Here is a 20,867-nt window from a genome sequence, read left to right as displayed (position 1 = left end):
CTAGCCTGGGTACCTGCTATGTCTTGGGCATGGAGAATCAGCAAGATTTTTCTCAGGACATGAACAGTATTTCCCCTTTGGTAACTTCGCAGTTGGCACCAACTATTTCTCTTCACTTTTGACTGCAATTCTAGTCTAAATAGTCTACTAGGCTCTGGCTCCAACCTCTGGTCATTCTAATCCCAAGCAGCTGAGATCAGACACTGGGATATCTCTTTACTGGCAGCCCTAGGCTTGAACTTTGGAAATTGTGGGAAATTCCATTTTTTGGGCACATAGGTCTTCTGGCTCCACCATATATGAGTTTTCCCTGCTGAGTAGAAATGGTATCAGTAATATAGAGTAAAGAATAATGAAAATAGTCCTTTATGTGAGGATAACATTTTAGTACTTACAAAATGATTTTATATTTATTATTTTTTTTCCCTTTATAATAATCCCAGGAAACAGAGTGGAAAAGTGGTTAAGATCAAGTCTGGATTTATACTGTCTCAGTTTGAATTTTATTTCCAATATTCAAAGCTATGGAGGTTACTTCATCTCTCAGTGTCTGTTTCCTCATCTGTCAAATTTAGACTACTTATCTCATAGGCTGATTATGAGGATTGAGATAAGGCATGAAAAAAAATTGGTAATTATTGTATAAACTAGAGGCCCAGTGCACGAAATTCGTGCACGGGGGTATGTGTCCCTCAGCCCAGCCTGCACTCTCTCCAGTCTGGGACCCCTCTCACAATCCAGGACTGCTGGCTCCCAACCACTCGCTTGCCTGCCTGCCTGATTGTACCTAACCACTCCCCTGCCAGCTGATCGACACCTAACTGCTCCCCTGCTGGCCTGATTGCCCCTAACTGCCCTCCCCTATTGGCCTGGTCACCCCTAATTTCCCTCCCTTGCCAGCTGGGTCGCCCCCAGCTGTCCTCCCCTGCAGGCCTGGTTGCCCCTAACTGCCCTCCCTTTCAGGCCTGGTTCCTCCCAACTGCCCTCCCCTGCCGACCATCTTGTGTCCACATGGGGGCGGCCATCTTGTTGTGTTTGGAGCTACGGTCAATTTGCATATTACTTTTATTAGATAGGATAAGAAAACCAAAGCCCAGAGAAGCTAAGTACTGACATTGGAGCTGATATTTAAACCTAAATTGTTCTTACTTTGTGCCTGTTCTCTCTACCTTATCTCTGCTTCCTCTGAAATCAATACCTTGCATTGTATAAAGGTAGCTTTAAATTTCAACAATGGACCTCTTACTCTCATTATTTATTATTTCAACTTCTATATGAAGAGACAAAAAGTGCAGGGTTTATTATCTCTATAAAGAAAAAAGAGGCACAGAAAAATGGTAGTGACTTTCTAGAACATCACAGTGTGCTTGATTCCTAGCTCTGAGCACATACCAATTGCCTTTTGGAGGAGAAGAGACATGCCATCCTTTTTCCATCTCTTCTCTTTCCTGAGTTTCCCATAGAGGATTTTTTAAAAATATATATATTTTATTGATTTTTTACAGAGAGAAAGGGAGAGAGTTAGAAACATTGATGAGAGAGAAACATCAATTCAGCTGCCTCCTGCACACTCCCTACTGAGGATGTGACTGCAACCAAGGTATATGCCCTTGACCGGAATCGAACCTGGGACCCTTCAGTCCACAGGCTGACACTCTATCCACTGAGTCAAACCAGTTAGGGCACCGTAGAGGATCTTAAGTGGGCAGAGATTCTGGACTAGGAAAACTAAAACAAGTGAGTGCTAGGAGGATAGTAGACACTTGTGGCACAGTGCAGTCTCACAAGTGAAGAGGAAGAGTGATTGAGAGGGAGGGAAGGTGAGGCATTCCTCAGCACCATTGGGAAACGTTGGTGTACATCCTTATTTGCTGCACTGGCTGTGGCAGGGAGGTGTGCTCCTCTCTTAACTGCATGTAAAATTAATAGCAGAGGTCTTCCTAATTTTGCCACTTACTGATATATCATTTAGATTGTTTCATTATTTCACTTGAGCCCTGTTCACACTGGCCTAGAGAAAGTGAGGGCAAGGGCAGAAAATAGATTCAAGAAATATTTGGAGATAGATACTTAATTCTAACAAAAACCTGGTGAGTCATCAGATGTTAGTTTTAGTCTTATGGAAGAGACGTGCACAAAGTTGTAAGGTAAATGTGAAAACTTGTTCAGGACTTTTGACTTCAAGTATAGAGATCATCCCAAAACACCGTGTATCCTTCCCATGCAGCTAGGATAATGGTCTAGGTTAGTGGTCACCAACCTTTTGGACCTCGCAGACCACCGGTTGGTGACTGCTGCTCCAAAGGTTTCCTTAAACCAGCAGTCGCCAACCTTTTGGACTTCACGGACCACCAATGGTCCGAAGACCACTGGTTGGGATTGCTGGTCTAGGTCATGAATATCAGAACTGAGTCTGGGACATAGGCAGTGGTGCTTATCAGAACTGAGTCTGGGACATAGGCAGTGGTGCTAAGTATTGAACATTTTACTCATAAAGAATGCTACAGATTGAGCAGGCTCTCTTTTTAATAATTCTCTAACATTTCTATTTTATTTAGGCTATTGTTTGGAAGCAATGAGTTTAAAACCCTTCACCTACCCGTTTCCAGAGACAAGATTTCTTCATTCAGGATCCAGTGTATATAAATTCAAAATCAGATATGGTGACAGCATCGATCAGCTGCCTCCTGGACACCCCCCACTGTGGATGTGCCTGTAACCAAGGTACATGCCCTTGACCGGAATCGAACCTGGGACCCTTCAGTCCTCAGGCTGACGCTCTATCCACTGAGCCAAACCAGTCAGGGCCGGTTAGTGCATTTTCTCACAGATAATCCCTTCTTTGCCTTCACCCAGTCCAGGAGACTGGCTGAAGAAGCACGTTGTAGGTCTTTCCCAGGTATTTTATATTCCATATGTTACTACTCATGTAAATTCCTAAATTAGTGATGGCATACCTTTGGGGCAATGGTTCTCAAATTTTTATCTCAGGACCCATTTGCACTCTTAAAATTATTGAGTATCTCAAAGTTTTTGATTATATGGGTTATAACTGTCAAAACTTATATGAAAATTAAAACAAAATTAAAATAACATACGTACTACTTTGAAAATATATATCATTAACTTTTAAAAATTGATTTAGAGAGAGAGGAATTGAAGGAGAGAGAAAGAAAGAGGAACATTGATTTGTTGTTCTACATATTTATGCATTCATTGGTTGCTTTCTCTGTGTGCCCTTACCGGGGATTGAACCTGCAACCTTGGCATATGGGGACAATGCTCTAACCAAGTGGGGCCTTATATCCTTAAATGTTAACAAATAACATTTTATTTAAAATAACTATCTTTAAAAAAATTTTTTTTTATTGATTTCAGAGAGAAAGTGAGAGGGAGAGAGAGATAGAAACATCCTTGATGAGAGGGAATCATTGATTGGCTGCCTCCTGCACGCCCCCTACTGGAGATTGAGTCCGCAATCCCAGCATGTGCCCAGATCAGGAATTGAACAGTGATGCTCAAGCACTGAGCCATATCAGCCAGGCTAAAATAACTCTATCTTTTAAAAAATTAATGAGAGCCCTAGCCAGTTTGGCTCAGTGGATAGAGTGTCGGCCTGCGGACCGAAGGGTCCTAGGTTCGATTCCAGTCGAGGGCACATTCCTGGATTGCAGGCTCGGTCCAACGTACAGGAGGCAGCCAATTAATGATTCCCTTTCATCATTGATGTTTCTGTCTCTCCCTCTCCCTTCCTCTCTGAAACCAATAAAAATATATTTAAAAAATTAATGAGAAGGTTGACATTGTTTACATTCCTGGGATTTGTTCCAGAATACAAGGATGGTTCAACATACAAAAACCCATCACTATAATATGCCACATTAGGCTGCTCTCCCTCCCGAGAGTATGCCCATGCCTTTCTTCCCTCTCAGGCTTGCATTTTCTAAACTCTGTAAGAGTCCCCACAAGACTTGCAACCAGGGAAGCAATAGGCAGTGGCAGCTCATCCCGGGCTAACCCCCCCCCTTTTTTTTAATACTCACTCGATATTTTTCCATTGATTTTTAGAGAGAGTGGAAGAGAGAGGCAAAGACAGAGAGAAACATCAATATGAGAGAAACATTGATTGGTTGCCTCTTGCACGTGCCCTGACCAGTACCTGGGCTGGGGAGGAGCCTGCAACCCAGGTATCTGCCCTTGACCGAAATCGAACCCAGGACCCTTTGGTCCATGAGCCAAACGGGCTAGAGCCCAGGCTAACCCCTTGAACCTGTCTCCAAGGCCCCCTTTTCTCTGACTTTCCAGTGAGCCAAAGCAGCCCTGCCTAGGCTCATTTTTTGTCTATAATATTTCTAGAGAGCCAAAGGAGCCCTGCCTAGCTGTCTCCTGTTGTTTCTTCTATCCTCTAACTTTCCAATGAGCCAAAGCAGCCCTGCCTAGCTCTTTCCCGTTGCTTCTTCTATCCTAATTCCTTCCTTGTTTCACTGTCCCCAGCTTTAATAAACATATTCTCAAATATATATATATGTAAACACACACACCCCACATTAATATAATGAAGGAGGGAAAACCATATGATCATCTCAATTGATGCAGAAAAAGCATTTGACCAAATTCAGCACCTTTTCGTGATAAAAACAATAAACTAGGGATAGAGGTGAACTTCTTCAACATGATAAAGGCCATATGTGAAAAACTCACATCTAACATCATAGTCAAATACTCTTCATACTTAAAGCTTTTCCCTTAAGATCAGAAATAAGTCAAGGATGCCCACTTTCACCACTTTTATTCAATATAGTACTAAAGTTCTAGTTAGAGCAATTAGTCAAAAATATAAAATGCATGCAAATTGGAAAGGAAGGAGTGAAACTATCTCCATTTGCAGACAATATGATCTTATATGTAGAAAACCCTGAAGAATCCACATAAAAAACTTACAGCTAATCAATGAATTCAGCAAAGTTGCAGGATACAAAACCATGCAAAAATCAGTTTTATTTGTATACACTAGCAACAGACAATCTGAAAAGAAAATTAAGAAAATTATCCCATTTACAATAGCATTCAAAAAGAAAAATATAATTAGCAATAAATTTAACCAAGGGGATGTAAGACTTGAACACTAAAAGCTACAAAAGAACAACACCTGAAATAAATTGGAAACCCAAATAAATAAAATCTTGTGTTCATGGATTAGACTTAATATATAGTTAAGATGACAACAGTACTCAAAGCAATCTACAGATTCAGTGAAATCCTTATCAAAATCTCAATGGCTTTTTTTTTTTTAAGAATTGGAAAGCCCATTCTAAAATTCATATGGAATTTCAAGGGACCTCAAATAGCCAAAACAATCTTGAAAAATAGTAAAGTTGGAGGACTCGCACTTCCCAATTTATTTATTTATTTAAAAATATTTTTTTATTGATTTCAGAGAGGAAGGGAGAGGGAGAGAGAGATAGAAACATCAATGATGAGGGAGAATCATTGTTCGGCTGCCTCCTGCACGCCCCCTGCTGGGGATTGAGCGTGCAACCCAGGCATGTGCCCTTGCCTGGAATTGAACCCAGGACCCTTCAGTTCACAGGCTGACTCTATCCACTGAGCCAAACCAGCTAGGGCACACTTCCCAATTTAAAAACTTACTATAGAGCTACAAGTAATAATAAAAAAAAAATGTGGCACTGACATAGGGACAGATATCCAGACAACAGAATAGAATTGAGAGCCAAGAAGTAAACCCTTACATCAATGGTGAAGTTATTTTCTAATAGAAAGCCAGGACCATTCGAAGGGGGAAGAATAGTCTCTTTAACAAATTGTCTGAGAAGGCTTGATGTCCACATGCAGAAGAATGAACTTAGACCCTTATTTTATCCAAAATACAAAAGTTAACTAAAAATGGATCAAAGACCTAAATTTAAGAGGTAAAACTATAAAACACTTAGACGAAAAAATAAGAGCAAATCAATATGATTTTAGATTTGACAATGGTTTATTAAATACAACACCTAGGCAACAAAGTAAATTAGATAAATGAGACTTAACTAAATTTTAAAAAATTTTGCACCGAAGAACATCAACAGAGTGAAAAGGCAACCCACAGATGGGAGAAAATATTTGCAAATTATATATCCAGGCCCTGGTTAGTGTGGCTCAGTTGGAGCATCTCCCCATGCACTGGAAGGTCACGGGTTCAATTCCTGGTCAGGGCACATAGCTAGGTTGCTGGTTTGATCTGTTGGGACACATACAGGAGGCAACTAATCGATGAATCTTTTTCACATCCGTGTTTCTCTCTTTCTCACTTCCTCCCTCTCTAAAATCTAAAGAATAAATAAAATCATGTGTCCAGAATATATAAAGAACTACTACCCACAACAAATAGATGAACAATCCAATTAAAAAGAGAGCAAAGAACTTTGAATAGATATTTCTCCAAAGAAGATATACAAGTGACCCATAAGCACATGAAAAGATTTCTGTTATTACTCTCGAGGGAAATGCAAATTAAAACCAGACTTAAATACCACTTCACACTTACTAGAATGGCTATAATTTTTTAAAAGTATGTTTTTATTGCCCTGGCTGGTTTGGCTCAGTGGATAGAGCCTTGGCCTGCGGACTGAAGGGTTCTGGGTCTATTCCAGTTCAAGGGAACATTCCTGGGTTGTGGGCTCAATCCCCAGTCGGGGGCGTGCAGGAGGCAGCCAATCCAATGATTCTCATCATTGATGTTTCTATCTCTCCCCTCTTCCTCTCCGAGATCAATAAAAAAAAAATATTTTTTTGAAAGTACGTTTTTATTGATTTTAGAGTGAGAAGAAGGGAGAAGAAGAGATACATCAATGCGGTTACCTTTCAGTACATGGGATGGCATGGTGTTCAACAAAGTGAGCCACATTAGCCAGGGTTATAATTTAAAAATTTAAAAAAGGAAAATTACAATTGTTGCCAAGGATGTGGAGAAATTGGAATCCTCATATATTGCTGGTGGAAATAAAATGGTGTAGCCATTTTGGAAAACAATTTGGCAGTTCCTCCAAAATTTAAGCATATAGCCCGGCTTGCCGGCCAGCCGGCATGGCTTGGTAGTTGAGCATTGACCTATGAACCAGAAGGTCATGATTTGATTTCCGGTCAGGGCACATGCCCAGGTTGCGGGTTGGATCCCCAGTGTGGGACAGGATAGCTTAGTTGGTTAGAGCGTTGTCCTGATATGCCAGGTTGTGGATTTGATCCCGGGTCAGGGCACATATAAAAAGCAAGAAATAAATGGACTTTTTAAACTGTTACATTAAAATTCATTGGTCATTCTTGTTCTTTGAATGAGTCTTTTACCTAGAATGATTTGTAAAATAATGTGTTTCATTGGTTATTTGGAAAGGTTCACTGACTTACGCAGATCATCCAAATGTCAACACATTTCATTATACAGGCATACCTCGGAGATACTGCGATTTGTGTCCAGATCACCGCAATAAAGTGAGCCATGATATTTTTGCAGGTAGAGTTTTGCCTTGAATTTTCAAAAAAGGCAACCTCTGTAAAGCACAATAAAACAAGGCATAGTGAAACGAGATGTGCCTATATAATATCAAAATTATATTTGCCCGGCTGGCATGGCTCAGTGGTTGAGCATCCACCTATGAACCAGGAGGTCACAGTTCCATTCCTGGTCAGGGCACATGCCCAGGTTGTAGACTCTATCCCCAGTGTGGGATGTGCATGAGGCAGCCAATCAATGATTGTCTCTCATCATTGATGTTTCTATCTCTCCCTCTCACTTCCTCTCTAAAATCAATAAAAATATATTTTAAAAAGTCATTTAATATTACTACCAGTCTCATCAGAAAAATGTTTAAAGTACTTGGAACCTGCCAACCTCAGAGTGGTGGACAGAAGTTTTCCAAAGTGCAAATTTTTGCTTCAAATCCCAAAATTTATCATTGACAACAAGTACTATCAGTTGTCATTTGACCACAAATACTTGAGTTTATAAGCTCACTGTTCATTTTTGAGAAGATGTCATATTATCAAGTCTGAATAACAGCCATAGTTTGTGTCAACTGATCATTCGAATAAAATACTGTTCCATGAAAAGAGCAGCTAGTTCAGTTTTCAGCTTAATTGCACAAGTGCTTTTACTTCAGACAGCTCTGATATTTCTGTAGGCAGAAGTGCTTTATGCATGCTTCCCGCTTTATCACATAATATTAAAAAGACGTGATCAAGGGTTGAGATTTTAACAAATTATTACATTTTCATTGCTTTCTCAAGGATATTAAACTAGATTTTTTTTTTCTGTGTGGCAATAATGATTATTACAACTGCTAGTATGGTTAAGTGCAACTGGCTTGATTTATGCTAAGACACCAGCAATTTTGCTCACCATTGTTTTTGCACTAAAGATTACAAATGTTAGCACAGTGAAAAAGGCATGTAAATTTTAATATTATTATGAAAATGATGTTTGCCTTTGGAGACCCCTTGAAAGGGTCTTGAGAACCCCTGGGGGGTCATCTGCCTACACATGAGTACAAATGGCCTAACAGATTAGTAACTTTCACAGTGAGAATTTCAGGTCTTTGCAAGTTAGTGGAGAAGATATTTTGGTATATAACCTTGTACTAATTCTCAGACCACACCTCCTAGGTGATCACTTCCTCTCATGAGCACTGGGTCAGCACACACAATTGTTATTTAGTCATGTTTCTTTAGCTCAGTGGAAGTGTCATTTTTGCTCTACTGTCTATTGTCTCCAGAACTTTCCCTGGCTTATCTCTTGTTTTCTTACTTTCTAGAGGGGAAGATATAGAAAATAAGGAAGTCATCGTCCAGGAGCTGGAGGTAGGGAAAGAAGCTGACAACTTCTGGGAAAGTTCTTCTTTAAGCCGACAATGTGTCCATGTCCAAATTTTAATTATTTCTCACCAACTGAGTCACAACCTCCACTTGATTACTTGGCTTCTCCCTGCCACATTTCCTCTGCAAAGAAATTTTACTGTTTTTTCCTGGGTAATGAAAGCCTGTATCCTTTCTCAGTTTTCCTAGTTGAAGTGTCAGCACTTTTGAGGCTGAGAGTTTTGTTTCAACCAGAGTTCCCAGCCATGGGCAGCTCTTTTGTGGCAGCTGGCATAGAGAAAGCTTCCGGAGAAATGGAAGGACCGCCGCCGTCCAGGGCTCTGGGAAACCTCACCATCCCAACCACTGCCTGGTACTTGACGTCCAGGAAGTTCAATTGTAAATACAGAGACAAGGCTGCTGTGTCTTCATTTTAATTGGAAACATTTTCCATTGCTTTATTCCCACTTCATTTTCATTCCTTTTCTACCCAGCTCCTTTAGCTTTAGGTTTTCCCACAGGAAGACTAAGCAGGTGGACATTGTTATAAATTGGTAAAAGCACTGGGCAAGAGGTTAGAGTTCTGGGAACTGGTTCTGGATTCCAGTCCTGGCTGAGCCACTAATTAGCTGTGTGACCCTCAGCAAATCATTTATCTCTCTGTCTTGATTGCCTCATTGATAAACTAAGAATTTTAAAGTAATTTATTTTCTTCTAACTTCCCAACTCAGTGATTTATGACTATTGTGGTTTATGAAAACATATGTGCCACATTTCAAAGAATTCAAATATAATTAAATACACAAACACAATACTCAATGAAACAAAAAATTTGAGTCATAGCCTTAAAGATACTTGTGGCTCTTTGGCTAAGTGTTGGAAGTTACATTAGGATCTTGCAGGACCTCAGAGACATTGTTATAAATAGCAATATAGGACGATGGCAGTTTTTTGCTTATTTTAATTGTGAGTAGAGCAGAATTTATTTCACTTTGCTTCAGTTAACGGGGCAGAGAAGAACTCAAGGAAGCATAGTAAAGTGGAGAGAGCATAGACTTTAGAGCCAGTCAAACCTGGATTTGAATTCTAGTTCTGCCTCACAGCCTGATTTTGGGCAAGGGACCTACCTTCTCTGAATCTGTTTCCTTACCTGTCAATGAGGTTGATAAATAATGCTTATTTTCAAGATTGTGGCAAGGATTAGAAATAGATATGTGCAATGCCTGTCACATAGTAGCTCAATAAATGGTAGCTAGAGAGCATTTATGTCTATTTATAATCATACTAGAGGCCCAGTGCATGAATTTGTGCACAGGTGGGGTCCCTCTGGGTAGCCTGCAGGGATCAGGCTGAAACCAGCAGTCCAACGCCGCCTGCAGCTCCTACCTGCTGCTCCCGCTCATCCTGGCTCCACTGTGCCTGCCGTGGGCTCGCACCCAAGCAGTCCTGATTGGGAGAGGCTCGCGCTGCCACAGCAGCACTCACCAGCCATGAGCCCTGCATCTGGCGCCCTCCCAAAGGGAGTGGCCTGTAGGATCGGTCTGAAACTGGCTCTCCGACATTCCCCGAGGGGTCCCAGATTGCGAGAGGGCACAGGCCAGGCTGAGGGACCCACCAGTGCACGATTGGGCCTTGGAGGGACTGCGGGAGGGCTCCAGGATGTGTCTGGCCCATCTCGCTCAGTCCTGATCAGCTGGACCCCAGCAGCAAGCTAACCTACTGGTTGGAGCATCTACCCCCTGGTGGTCAGTGCACATCATAGCGAGCGGTTGAGCGGCCTTAGCATGTCATTAGCATATTACGCTTTGATTGGTTGTTCAGTTCTGCTGTTCGGTCTATTTGTATATTACCCTTTTATTATATAGGATTAGAATTTTCAAAGTACTTTTTATACGTTCTCTTTTGCTCTCACTTGTTTTGAGGCAGATGTTATCATTCTCTTTCATTCATTTAGGAAATATTTATTGATAGGCAGTGTAGCCTAATTGTTAAGAGTGTAAGCTCTGGAACCCCACTGCCTGGATTCATATCTTGGCTTCACCATTACTAGTTATGTAACCTTGTTATTCAGAAAGTCATTTTACCTCTTTTTGTCTGTTTCCTCATCTATAAAATGGGGATAATAGAAGCGTCTATCTCAGAGTTTTTGAGTATTAAATTAATTAAAAGCATATCATTTTTCAGGATTCTATTCGTGTGGTCCTAGGAAATTTGGACAGTCTGCAGCCATTTGCTACGGAACACTTTGTTGTATTTCCCTGTATCCTTTCATTTCTGGATGGGAATGAGCTACAATTCACATTGTAGATTCAAATTGAAGCAATAAACCCATAGACAGTTTAGAAGGTAGGTCACGGAAAGGAGAAAAAGTCATCCCTAAAATAGTACTCAGGGATTCGTATTGACTTTCCTCATTCCTTAGCACCATTTCCCAGATAAAAGCAAATGGGAGAGAGTGTCCCACTTGAAATTCAAACATGGCGAAATCGTGTTGATCCCCTATCCATTTGTTTTGACACTGTACGTAGAGCTGAAATGGTTTAATGAAAACCTGTCAACTGGTAAGTAGAATGATGGCAGTGTGGGTGGTGGAGAAGAAAAAGGGGAAGGTTGAACTTGCATGGTTAGTAGTGTAAGCTGAATATGGCAAAATGGTCAGTCAGATTGGGCCCCAATACATACCACCCAGTGTAGAAGTCAGGAGCATGTGCTCCCACCCAGACTGCCTAGTTCAAATCCTGGTGGCCTTGCCACTTAATCTGAGTGACCTTCGACAAATTTCCTTTTTTTTAAAATAAATCCTCACCCAAGGATATGTTTTTTAAAATTAATTTTTAGATAAATTTCTTAATCTTTCTGTGCCTCCTTTGTGAAATGGTGAATAATAATAACAGTACCTATCTCATTGAGTTGTTAAAACCATAAAATATATAAATATTGGAGGTTGGAAAGTAAGTACACAGTCTGACAGTAATCACTCAGTGAAGGAACCTATTATATGAATACTTTATTCCATTTTAGAGGTTTCAGTAACTTTCAACTTAGTAATATCTTAAAGTAGTATCTCCTAATTTTTAATCTGAGTCATTACTATTTTTACTTATAATGGGACAAGTAGACACCTGCAAGTTTGATTTGGAAAAGCATACAAAGGCCTTGCCTCAAAATATCTCCCCAGTTAATTTGTCACTGGTGCCTGAAGTTCCACCTTTTGTTTCAGAGTCGGGGCCCCTTTTTAAGTGGCATATTGTTAGAATATAGTGTGAATCAAACTCTGAATTTTCAGCTTATAAATTATAATAGTTCTAAAATAGGGGAGGAAGAGATTTTTGAAGACTGTATTTCTAGGATAGGTGGTACCAGGCAGAAGGGGAAAGAGAATACACGGAGGTTTGGTCTAGGCTAGGACCAGTTCTGAGAAGCAAATGGTAGCCAGAAATCCAGGTGAATCAGTGTCTTGACCCATTATAACATTTAAATTTCCTGTTACAGGGAAACCAATAGATGACAGTCCCCTTGGATTGGTAAGTTTGCCTTTTGTATAGAAAGTGAAAATTGCCTTTATTGTTTCATGTTGTTGAAAATCCAAAAAAATCCTGCTCTAGTCCAGCCGGTGTGGCTCAGTGGTTGAGCATCAACCTATGAACCAGAGATCATGGTTCCATTCCTGGTCACATGCCTGGGTAGTGGGCTTCGTACCCAGTGGGGGGCATACAGGAGGCAGCCGATCAATGATGTTCTCATCATTGATGTTTCTTTCTCTCTCTCCCTTTCCCTTGTTCTCTGAAATCAATAAAAATATATTTTTTGAATTGGTTCTTGGGGGAAAAAAAAATCCTGCTCTGGTCTCTTCCTGTTTTCCCTTGTTGCTGCCCAGGTCCAATTAGAATTGGATACGTGAGGTCATCTTTTCCCCCCCGTGGCTAACTTTCTAAGATTGTCCCTAACAGAATGTCTACCCTTACTTGCAAAGTTGACAAAGTTGCCTTTGGCAGCTTAAAGATGGGGACTTCATTGTGCCCTCATGAACTGTGAGCAACTCTGAAATAGGAGGAATCACAGGCCTCTGGTTCCTCTCTGAAGGTCCCTGCTGAGAGGAAGGCAGCAAGAGCCATGAAGAAGAAACGAAAGCGCATGGAATTGTCTGTCTCTCCCAGCAGACCAGGCCTGGACAGGTCAGTGGTGATGGGAGAGAGTCGAAATCCTGCATCCTGGTTAGGTCAGCTGTTGCTCTTGATTGTTCTTGACCTTACACGAGTCACTTTTTCTCTCAGGGCTTCATTGGTATCTGCCTGTTCCAGTGGGTGGACTAAGGCAGCGGATGCCAACCGGTGGTCCGTGAGGTCCGAAAGGTTGGCAACCTCTGGACTAAGGAAAGGAAGCAAATTAATATTTGCAGTGTAATTTGAACACAACCCCTTCCTCAGCAAAGTAGGATTCTTCTGTTCATTAAGACCAAGGCTGAGAGGAAATGCAATCAGATCTATACAGTTGTGTCCAATACATATTCAATGAGAACTTACTACCAGAAAACACAGTAAGAAGGCACAAGACTTAAAAAGTCCCAGGATATTATACAAGAACATAGAACAAATAAAATGTAATTCTATTTTACCTAGTGAGCAGTAAGCTTTTAGAAATCTACCTTAAAAGATAGTCCAGCCCTAGCTGGTTTGGTTCAGTGGATAGCACGTTGGCCTACAGACTGAAGGGTCCTGGGTTCAATTCCAGTCAAGGGCACATGCCTGGGTTGCAGGTTCAATCCCCAGTGTGGGGGCGCAGGAGGCAGCCGATCAATGAATTTCTCGCATCATTGATGTTTCTCTCTCCTCCCTCTCTGAAATCAATAAAAATACATTAAAAAAAAAAAAGGATAGTCCAGTCTAGCCTGGCCAGTGTGGCTCAGTGGTTGAGTGTCAACCTATGAACTAGGAGGTCACAGTTTGATTCCTGGTCAGGGCACATGCCCAGGTAGTGGGCTCAATCGCCAGTAGGGGGCATGCAGGGGACAACCAATCAGTGATTCTCATCATTGATCTTTCTATCTGTTCCACTCCCTCTCTGAAATCAATAAAAATACATTTTTAAAAAACATATTTTCAGAAAATTTCTATAAAAAAAAAAAGATAGTCCAGTCTAAAATATCAATGTCTATAAGAGGGTACCGGTTGTTGGGTGAGGTGCTGCGATATGTGATATTAGGTGGAATATTGAGCACATTGCTAACATGTTGAAGTTGCTGTTGAGGAGGCTACTTATTTTATTTTTTTGATTCTCTGTCAGGGACAAAATGAGTCAGTAAAACAATTCAGTCATTCTTATTGGCACCCAGAGAAAGCTGCTGGAATAATCTTAGGTGTGGTTTGCTCCGCAGCACGAAGTGCTTTCAACCCAGGTTCACAGAGAGCAGCAGCTTTTTTCCTGGGACGGTGGGGGCCCCAAGACTTACAGGAACAGTGAAGGTAGACCACGAGGGAGCTGACTTCTACACCTCCTAGTGCACAGGCGGAGAAGAATGGGAAACTCCTTTCCCAGCCAGGTGGAATGTGAGGGGACTTGGAGGTGTGAAGCTTTGTGTCTATCCATTTGACTGAATTTTCTGTGGAACTGAAGCTTCATATCTTCCCTTTCTCTGGGTTTTGATGCACGATCAGGTATTTCAAAGTCTGATACCTGCTGTCAGTCCATTTACCTTTTCTCAACCACTAGAGCCCTACATGTCTCAAATTGGGATTCTACTGTGAGTTAAAGCAGCACCCAAAGAGAAGTTGGCCACACAATTTATTCTGCAGGCCAAGAGTGGTATAAAAATAGCCAACCTGCTGAAATATTCATTTGAGCCACGTTTGCTTGAATGTGATGATGTTGCTGCTGCCAGTAACATTTCCTGGGCTTTTTCCCCACCTCAGGGCCAAGATGAGGACTTCTAGCCAAGGTCCCAGCAAAAAGAAGTTCCTCATGGAAACCAGCAGGGTAAGCACTACAATGGAGGCTTCCAAGCTCTTGACTGTTCCTGCTCTGTTACAATCAAGTCAGGATTCCTGTTACGAGCACATCTCGGTCCTTAATACAGACTGAGTGGACCAAACTCATTCTCAGGTTTCACCATCTGCGGAACAACATTCAACCATTCTATCCTTGCCACAGCCTGTCTCAAAAGTGGCTGCATAACAGTGTACACATTGGTGAATCCTTCTCTTCTCAGCTGAAAAAGCTGCTTCTTATACTTACAGCTGAAATAAGAAAAGAGGTCTGTTGAACTGAGGTAGGATCCGATAAAGAATTTTCTCTTTAGAAACCTTTTTGCCTTCTACATTGGGGCCTGAGTCTAGGAACATCTAGTTTTTACAGACAAGCTAGGCATAAGCACAGGACACCAGTAAGAGAAAACTTAATTAGATTAGTGATGGGTTGGCCCCGATAGTATTTCATTTCATTTGTGATGTCTGTTCCCCACTTAGGTATTCATAATTCTGCTATGCCTCCATTTCAGGGCTTTTCTGTAGTAGTCTCTAAAATAGTACCCTTTTTCTTTTCCTTTTCTTTCAAAATAGCTGTTATTTAATGGCTTTTTCTTCTCTCTCTCCAAAGTAGCTCTGACCTTAAATATCCAAACACTCTTAACTCATCGCCCTTACCTTCCCAGGACTCCATGATATGATCAGTTAATCAGCAAACATTTATGCATCCATTCAGCAAACTTTTAGTTAGTCTACTATGTGCCAGGTACTAAGGATATCACAATCTCACCTAAAAAGGCCAACAGTGTAAGCTAGGCAGACCATTACTGATAGATACGCTATGTGCAGGAATAAAGGCACCACAAAGGATAACCTCACCCAGATTAGGTGGATGTGAAGGAGGGTTCCTAGAGTAGCTCAAAGAATTAAGGCCAAGAGGAGAGAGTACAGTGTATTTGGTGACTCCAAGCCAGTGCCCCTGGAGCTTGGAGCAAGTGTGGTGCTGGGAGTTGTTACTGGAGAGTCAGCACTGGCTGGATCATGAAAGGCCTTAAGGCTGCCTTCAAGATGACAGGAATTCCCTAAAGCATTTTTAAGTAGAAAAGTAAAATGATTTTCATTCCTAAATGATTCTCTCTCTCCTGTTTGCAAGGCATTGTGTGAGATGTGGGGGCGCACCAAAACATGTAAAATTTGGTTTCTTTTAGGAGTTTATCATATAGTTGGAGGAAGAATGTACCCTTTGGGACTCAGACCTCTACCTGTGTGGGCAGGTGTGAGCTACAGGGCCTCCTTGTGCCATGGCCAACTGGTCCCGCAGTGATTTTAGGTAGATGGTTGCCCTCTTCTCTCCTCCCATCCTTTAGAGAGGGAAGAAGAATTGAAAAAGTACAATAGGAGTACATGAAGCTTTGGCGAACAAAGATGCTTTATACAACCAAGATAATTACTGTTTAAGGAACATTCCCTTCACCGTCTCCCTTCTACCTTCCTATTCTTAGTTTGACAAATCATCTCCTTCAAGAACAGTACTCACAGTTTCTTATTCAACATAATTACCGTTTCAACCTGATACTGAGTTTAGAAAAAAACTCTGAGCAAGAAAGAAACCCAAAAGGAACATGTTTATTGACTTTGACTCAAAGCCCAAAGACAGTCTCCATTGTAGACCCTGTTCCCAGAGAGAGGATTTCTCCTAAATTAAAGTGATCACAGTGACTCTCAGTGTAAGTCACTTGAGCTGTAAAAAATTGAATTTGCTCCTATGGTCCAATGCTTAATATTTTCTCTCCCCTTTGGGGGAAGTTAGGGTGTAAGATCACAGTGTGGATTATACACGTCTGAACACATTGAGAGCCTATGTGGGGAAAGCTTAAAAGAATACAACACATCTGAATAAGGTCTCTGTTCCATAAATGGGGAGAAGGGGAGAAGGGCAGACTCATTCATTCCTTTTGTTACCCCAGTTCCAAGACTTAGAGATCCAGAGGTTGGAAGATGGGGGAGATATGCTGTATACCTAAAACTAATACAAAATAATATTGAATGTAAACTGTAATAAAAAAAATATTTTTAATTAAAAAAATAAATGGGGGAGAACAGAAGTATGATGCAGAGGTAAAACACATTGCCGTGTGTGTTGGTTGTTTTGTTTTGTTTTTGCCATCTCTGCTTGAATTGCACTTCTAAGCAGATCTGGCCCTGAACATACGAAGCAACCTTGTGTTTGGTTTTCAGAGTATTGTGTCCCATTGGATGTCCCAGATGATACCCTCAGGCTTATTTCGGGCCATAATGTTTTTCCCTCTCTTGACATTTGCCTAAGAAGACCTCTCTCAAGATTTCAAGAGAACAAAAGCTCAATTATCTTGTGAGGGGAAGTTCCCCTGGTTCAGAAGTAGGCTTTACCTCTGCCCTAGGGCCTTTGCCCTTCTGGTTCCCACTACCAACCTTACTAGATGTTTTCATTAGGGTCAGTGCATCAGGATTGAAGCCCCAAACCACAGTTTCATTAAAATTGTAAGAATCATCCGTTCAAGCTAGAAATCAGAGCTGGGCCCTCTGAATTCCATATCAACCCTGTCTAGAAGAGGTAAGAGATGTCTTTTTCCTTCCCAGACTTTCCTTTCATTTTTATAGGAATACTAGAGGCTCAGTGCATGAATTCACTGGGGTCTCTTGGCCTGGCCAGCAATAGAGGCCTATGGTGGCTGGTGGCAGGGGGCACAGGAGGTTGGCTGTGGGAGTGCCCTGACCACCAGGGGGCAGCTCCTGCATTGAGTGTCTTCCCCCTGGTGGTCAGTGCAGCTCATAGCGGCTGGTCAACTGGTCATTGGGTCCTGACGGTTGCTTAGGCTTTTATATATATAGATGACTTAAGTGGCTGTCTATGTAGCCTGGAATTTGATGGTTTGTGGAAAAGCTCATATCAGAAATATCAGCTTATGCTTAGGATGGGGGCTATATTCTAACTTCCCTAGTCGCTTGCCATGCTTCTGCCTCCCAGACCTACTTGGATAGCATGCAGCCCTTCCTGTAGAATTCTTCACTAGCACTGCTTGGTAGTCAGGCCCTCAAGTTCCATAAAAGGTGTTTGGGGGAAAATGGGAAGGAAGGGCAAACCCATTCATTCCCTTTGTTACCCCTGGTGAGGGGAGTGGTCAGTTGGTAGAGATTCCCAAAGAAAACATGATCCAAGTTTCTGGCGCTCAGGTTGTCTCCTGGAAATGTGGGTTTGGAACTAGGTTGTAGGATGTCAAAAGGAAGGTCTATAAAGGGAAAGCACAAGGAGAAATCCTGAGATTGTGCTGTAGTGTGCTGATTGCTTATGCTGTGGTTATGTTTCCCCTGCCCAGCTCTAGCCATGCTGATCATATTTACTAGTACTCAATAATGGCACTGTGCCTTTGTATATCACATCCATTCTGGAACGGCCTGCTCTCTCTGACCACCTCCTAACCCCCATTTACCCCCATTATGACAAAATCCCACTCATCCATCAAGGCTCCATTCAAGTAGCACTTCCCTGTGAGGTCTTCCTTGACTAGCTGCCACCTGCTCTATTCATGTCCTCCTCCTCAACCACAGCACTCCATGTAGACTCATGGGGTAGTCTTATCACACCGCCTTATAAGACTTAGTCTATGTGTCAGTTTACCACATAGATTACACTTTTCTCCACAGTAAAGTTAAGGTCCTCCAGATTTCTGAAACCTTGGTATTCTGCCATTATTAATAGTTGGCACTCAGTAATACAGAATAATAAATTAAACCCAGCTCGGTTTATTCTCAGCTCTTAAATCTTGTTATTTTAGAAGGACAGTAGTTAGGAAGCTGAAATGGGGAAAGGACATCATACCGAAGGAAATATAGAACCTGCCTGAGCAGTCAGAAGCCAGGCCCCCAGCACTGATGTGAAATCAATTCACCAACAAATAGCATTCAGACCCCAAGCTGTATAAGAGTAAAGTTTAAAACTTTTTTTGGTCCTCTTTTTATCAGAACATGGAAAGAAACACCCAGCAGAAATGTCAGGAGACTCCAGCATTTGATGGCACTGATGTCCAGGAACAGGGTAGGTTCTGGGAAGTGCATTTATTCTCCTTTAATACTCGTCCTGTCCCCTTTAGTTTTCTGATGAGCAGAGCAGCACAGAGCTCTGAGTCTGGGCACGCTCAGTGGGGGTGTGTCTTGCTTCCATGGAGGTGCCTGTTGGCCACCCTCCAGTCTAGGGGCTTGCCCTTGAGTAACAGAAGCCACCCCTCACCCAGCTCCCTAGAGAAGTGAAGGGAGGCAATGCATGTCCTTCCCCTGCTTTTGGTAGTGAAACTGATGCTCCCAATGTTTCACATTTCCATGCGGGGTGATAAGTTTTACAAAAAAGTTGGAAAGGATGTATGACTTTTTTGTCTTACTGGAGAACGACCTCTGGGAAGCTGTCGCTTCTCTTCTCTTCGGGGCATTAGTGTTAATATTTTTTTAAAATATATTTTATTGATTTTTTACAGAGAGGAAGGGAGAGAGATAGAGAGTTAGAAACATCGACGAGAGAGAAACATCGATCAGTTGCCTCCTGCACACTCCCTACTGGGGATGTGCCCGCAACCAAGGTACATTCCCTTGACCGGGGTCGAACCTGGGACCCTTGAGTCCGCAGGCCGATGCTCTATCCACTGAGCCAAACCGGTTAGGGCTAGTGTTAATATTGAAGGTGCAGCGGATGCTCAGCAAGGCTGGGGATGCATGTTGACGTGTTTCCCTTCTAACTTGCTGGTCTTTTGCCCAGCATGGGGACTCGGTATGGGCTGCAGTTAGCACAGATACAGGAATGTAAGCAAGCGAGTTCTTCAGCAAGTTGTCATTCCATGTGAAGACACCAGCCATGGTAGGTGGCTGCGACTTAAATAGTGTAAAAATCTCAGAGGCCTGACTTTGAAAATAACTCCAAGGTCAGAATAGCATCTTACTGGGCTGAGATGAACTTGGGAAAGTTAACAAATAATTCACCTGGCTTTAAGAAATCCTGGTGTGAGGCTGCCCTTGGCTCATGCTGAGGGTGTCCTGCCTTCTGCTCATATGAAAGTAGCCTCCGGACTAACACTTTCCCTGCCTGAGTGTTTTCCTTGCAGGTTCTAGGTGGGAGGACAACCTAGCGGGGGAGATTACCCCACCAGTGCAGCAAAGCAATCCGCCTCCACCTGCAGGACCCACAGACCTGGGGACCAGTGGCTTCTTTGGGTTTTTGAGGTAAGACAGACTTCTCTCCTGCCATCAAACTGAGACCCGGGGTGAAGTAGCTCCAGAGTCTGTCTCATTGGGTCTCTCAGGGAAAATAGAGTAGGAAATACAGCAGATTACCTGCAGAATCTGTTGGTCCAGGATAGATGATGAAAATGAGATTGAGCACAAGGCCACTAATTGTGAATTTAATACAAACGGCATCCTGTTCATGTTTACACACCCCACCCGATGTGCCTGCATTGGGCCTGGTTCCATAAATCCTGCTTCTCACTGTACTTGGCTCTTTTAGATGATTTGGTTACCAAAACGCTTCCATTCTCCCCTCTGAATCTAGGCTGTGTCTTCAGCGTCCTTTTTGCAGAGGAGTTAGCAAATCCCTTTGTCTATCTAGAACTCAGCCATCCCACTGCAATTCTTTATTTCCCCTGCCTAAGTATAATCTAATTTGGGTATCTTTTCAAATGCTGTTCCAGACTTGAATTTTCACTCTGTGGTTCCCCAGAGCAAAAATGCCCTCGCTAAGGGAGCCCTGATGCGACCTGGGAGAAGAGAAGGGACCGCTGGAGTCTCAAGCTGTTCTGCTTTCTTCCTTGCAGCTCTCTCTTCCCGTTCCGGTATTTCTTCAGAAAGAGCAGCCAGTGAGCCTTCCAGTACAGCCGTGGGAAGTGTCCTCTGCTTATGACACTCAAGTCATGGGGAATGAGAGCCCCAAACTCCCTGAGTCCTCTTGCTGGTTTGTCCTGTTTCACCTCTTTCCAATAAAAGTTTTTTCAATTTAAGACTAAGAAAAGAATAGAACTTTCTAAAATGCTGTAGTCT

At 42.2% G+C, this 20,867-nt stretch overlaps 1 protein-coding gene across 1 annotated transcript; it reads left to right on the top strand.

Moving 5' to 3' along the window:
- Window positions 1-2,575: 2,575 nt before the first annotated feature.
- Window positions 2,576-20,690, top strand: LOC102260787 (chromosome unknown open reading frame, human C11orf85). The gene is made up of 7 exons (XM_014538208.1): window positions 2,576-2,673; window positions 8,805-8,853; window positions 12,931-13,022; window positions 14,757-14,820; window positions 18,810-18,882; window positions 19,937-20,054; window positions 20,645-20,690. Exons 1-7 carry the CDS (start codon window positions 2,576-2,578, stop codon window positions 20,688-20,690), a joined length of 540 nt encoding a protein of 179 aa, XP_014393694.1.
- Window positions 20,691-20,867: the final 177 nt, after the last annotated feature.

This window comes from Myotis brandtii, unplaced genomic scaffold (assembly GCF_000412655.1).
Source record: "Myotis brandtii unplaced genomic scaffold, ASM41265v1 scaffold187, whole genome shotgun sequence".
NCBI classification, from domain to species: Eukaryota; Metazoa; Chordata; class Mammalia; order Chiroptera; family Vespertilionidae; genus Myotis; species Myotis brandtii.
The sequence above is the reverse complement of the archived record's forward strand: the minus strand, read 5'-3'. Positions and strand labels throughout refer to the sequence as shown.

Bases quoted from the DNA above. Each gene is read 5' to 3' on its own strand.
- LOC102260787 (XM_014538208.1), top strand. From the start codon at position 2,576: ATGAGTTTAAAACCCTTCACCTACCCGTTTCCAGAGACAAGATTTCTT. The intron at 8,854-12,930 runs GTAGGGAAAGAA...TCCTCTCTGAAG, and splicing joins TCATCGTCCAGGAGCTGGAG to GTCCCTGCTGAGAGGAAGGC. The intron at 13,023-14,756 runs GTCAGTGGTGAT...TCCCCACCTCAG, and splicing joins AGCAGACCAGGCCTGGACAG to GGCCAAGATGAGGACTTCTA.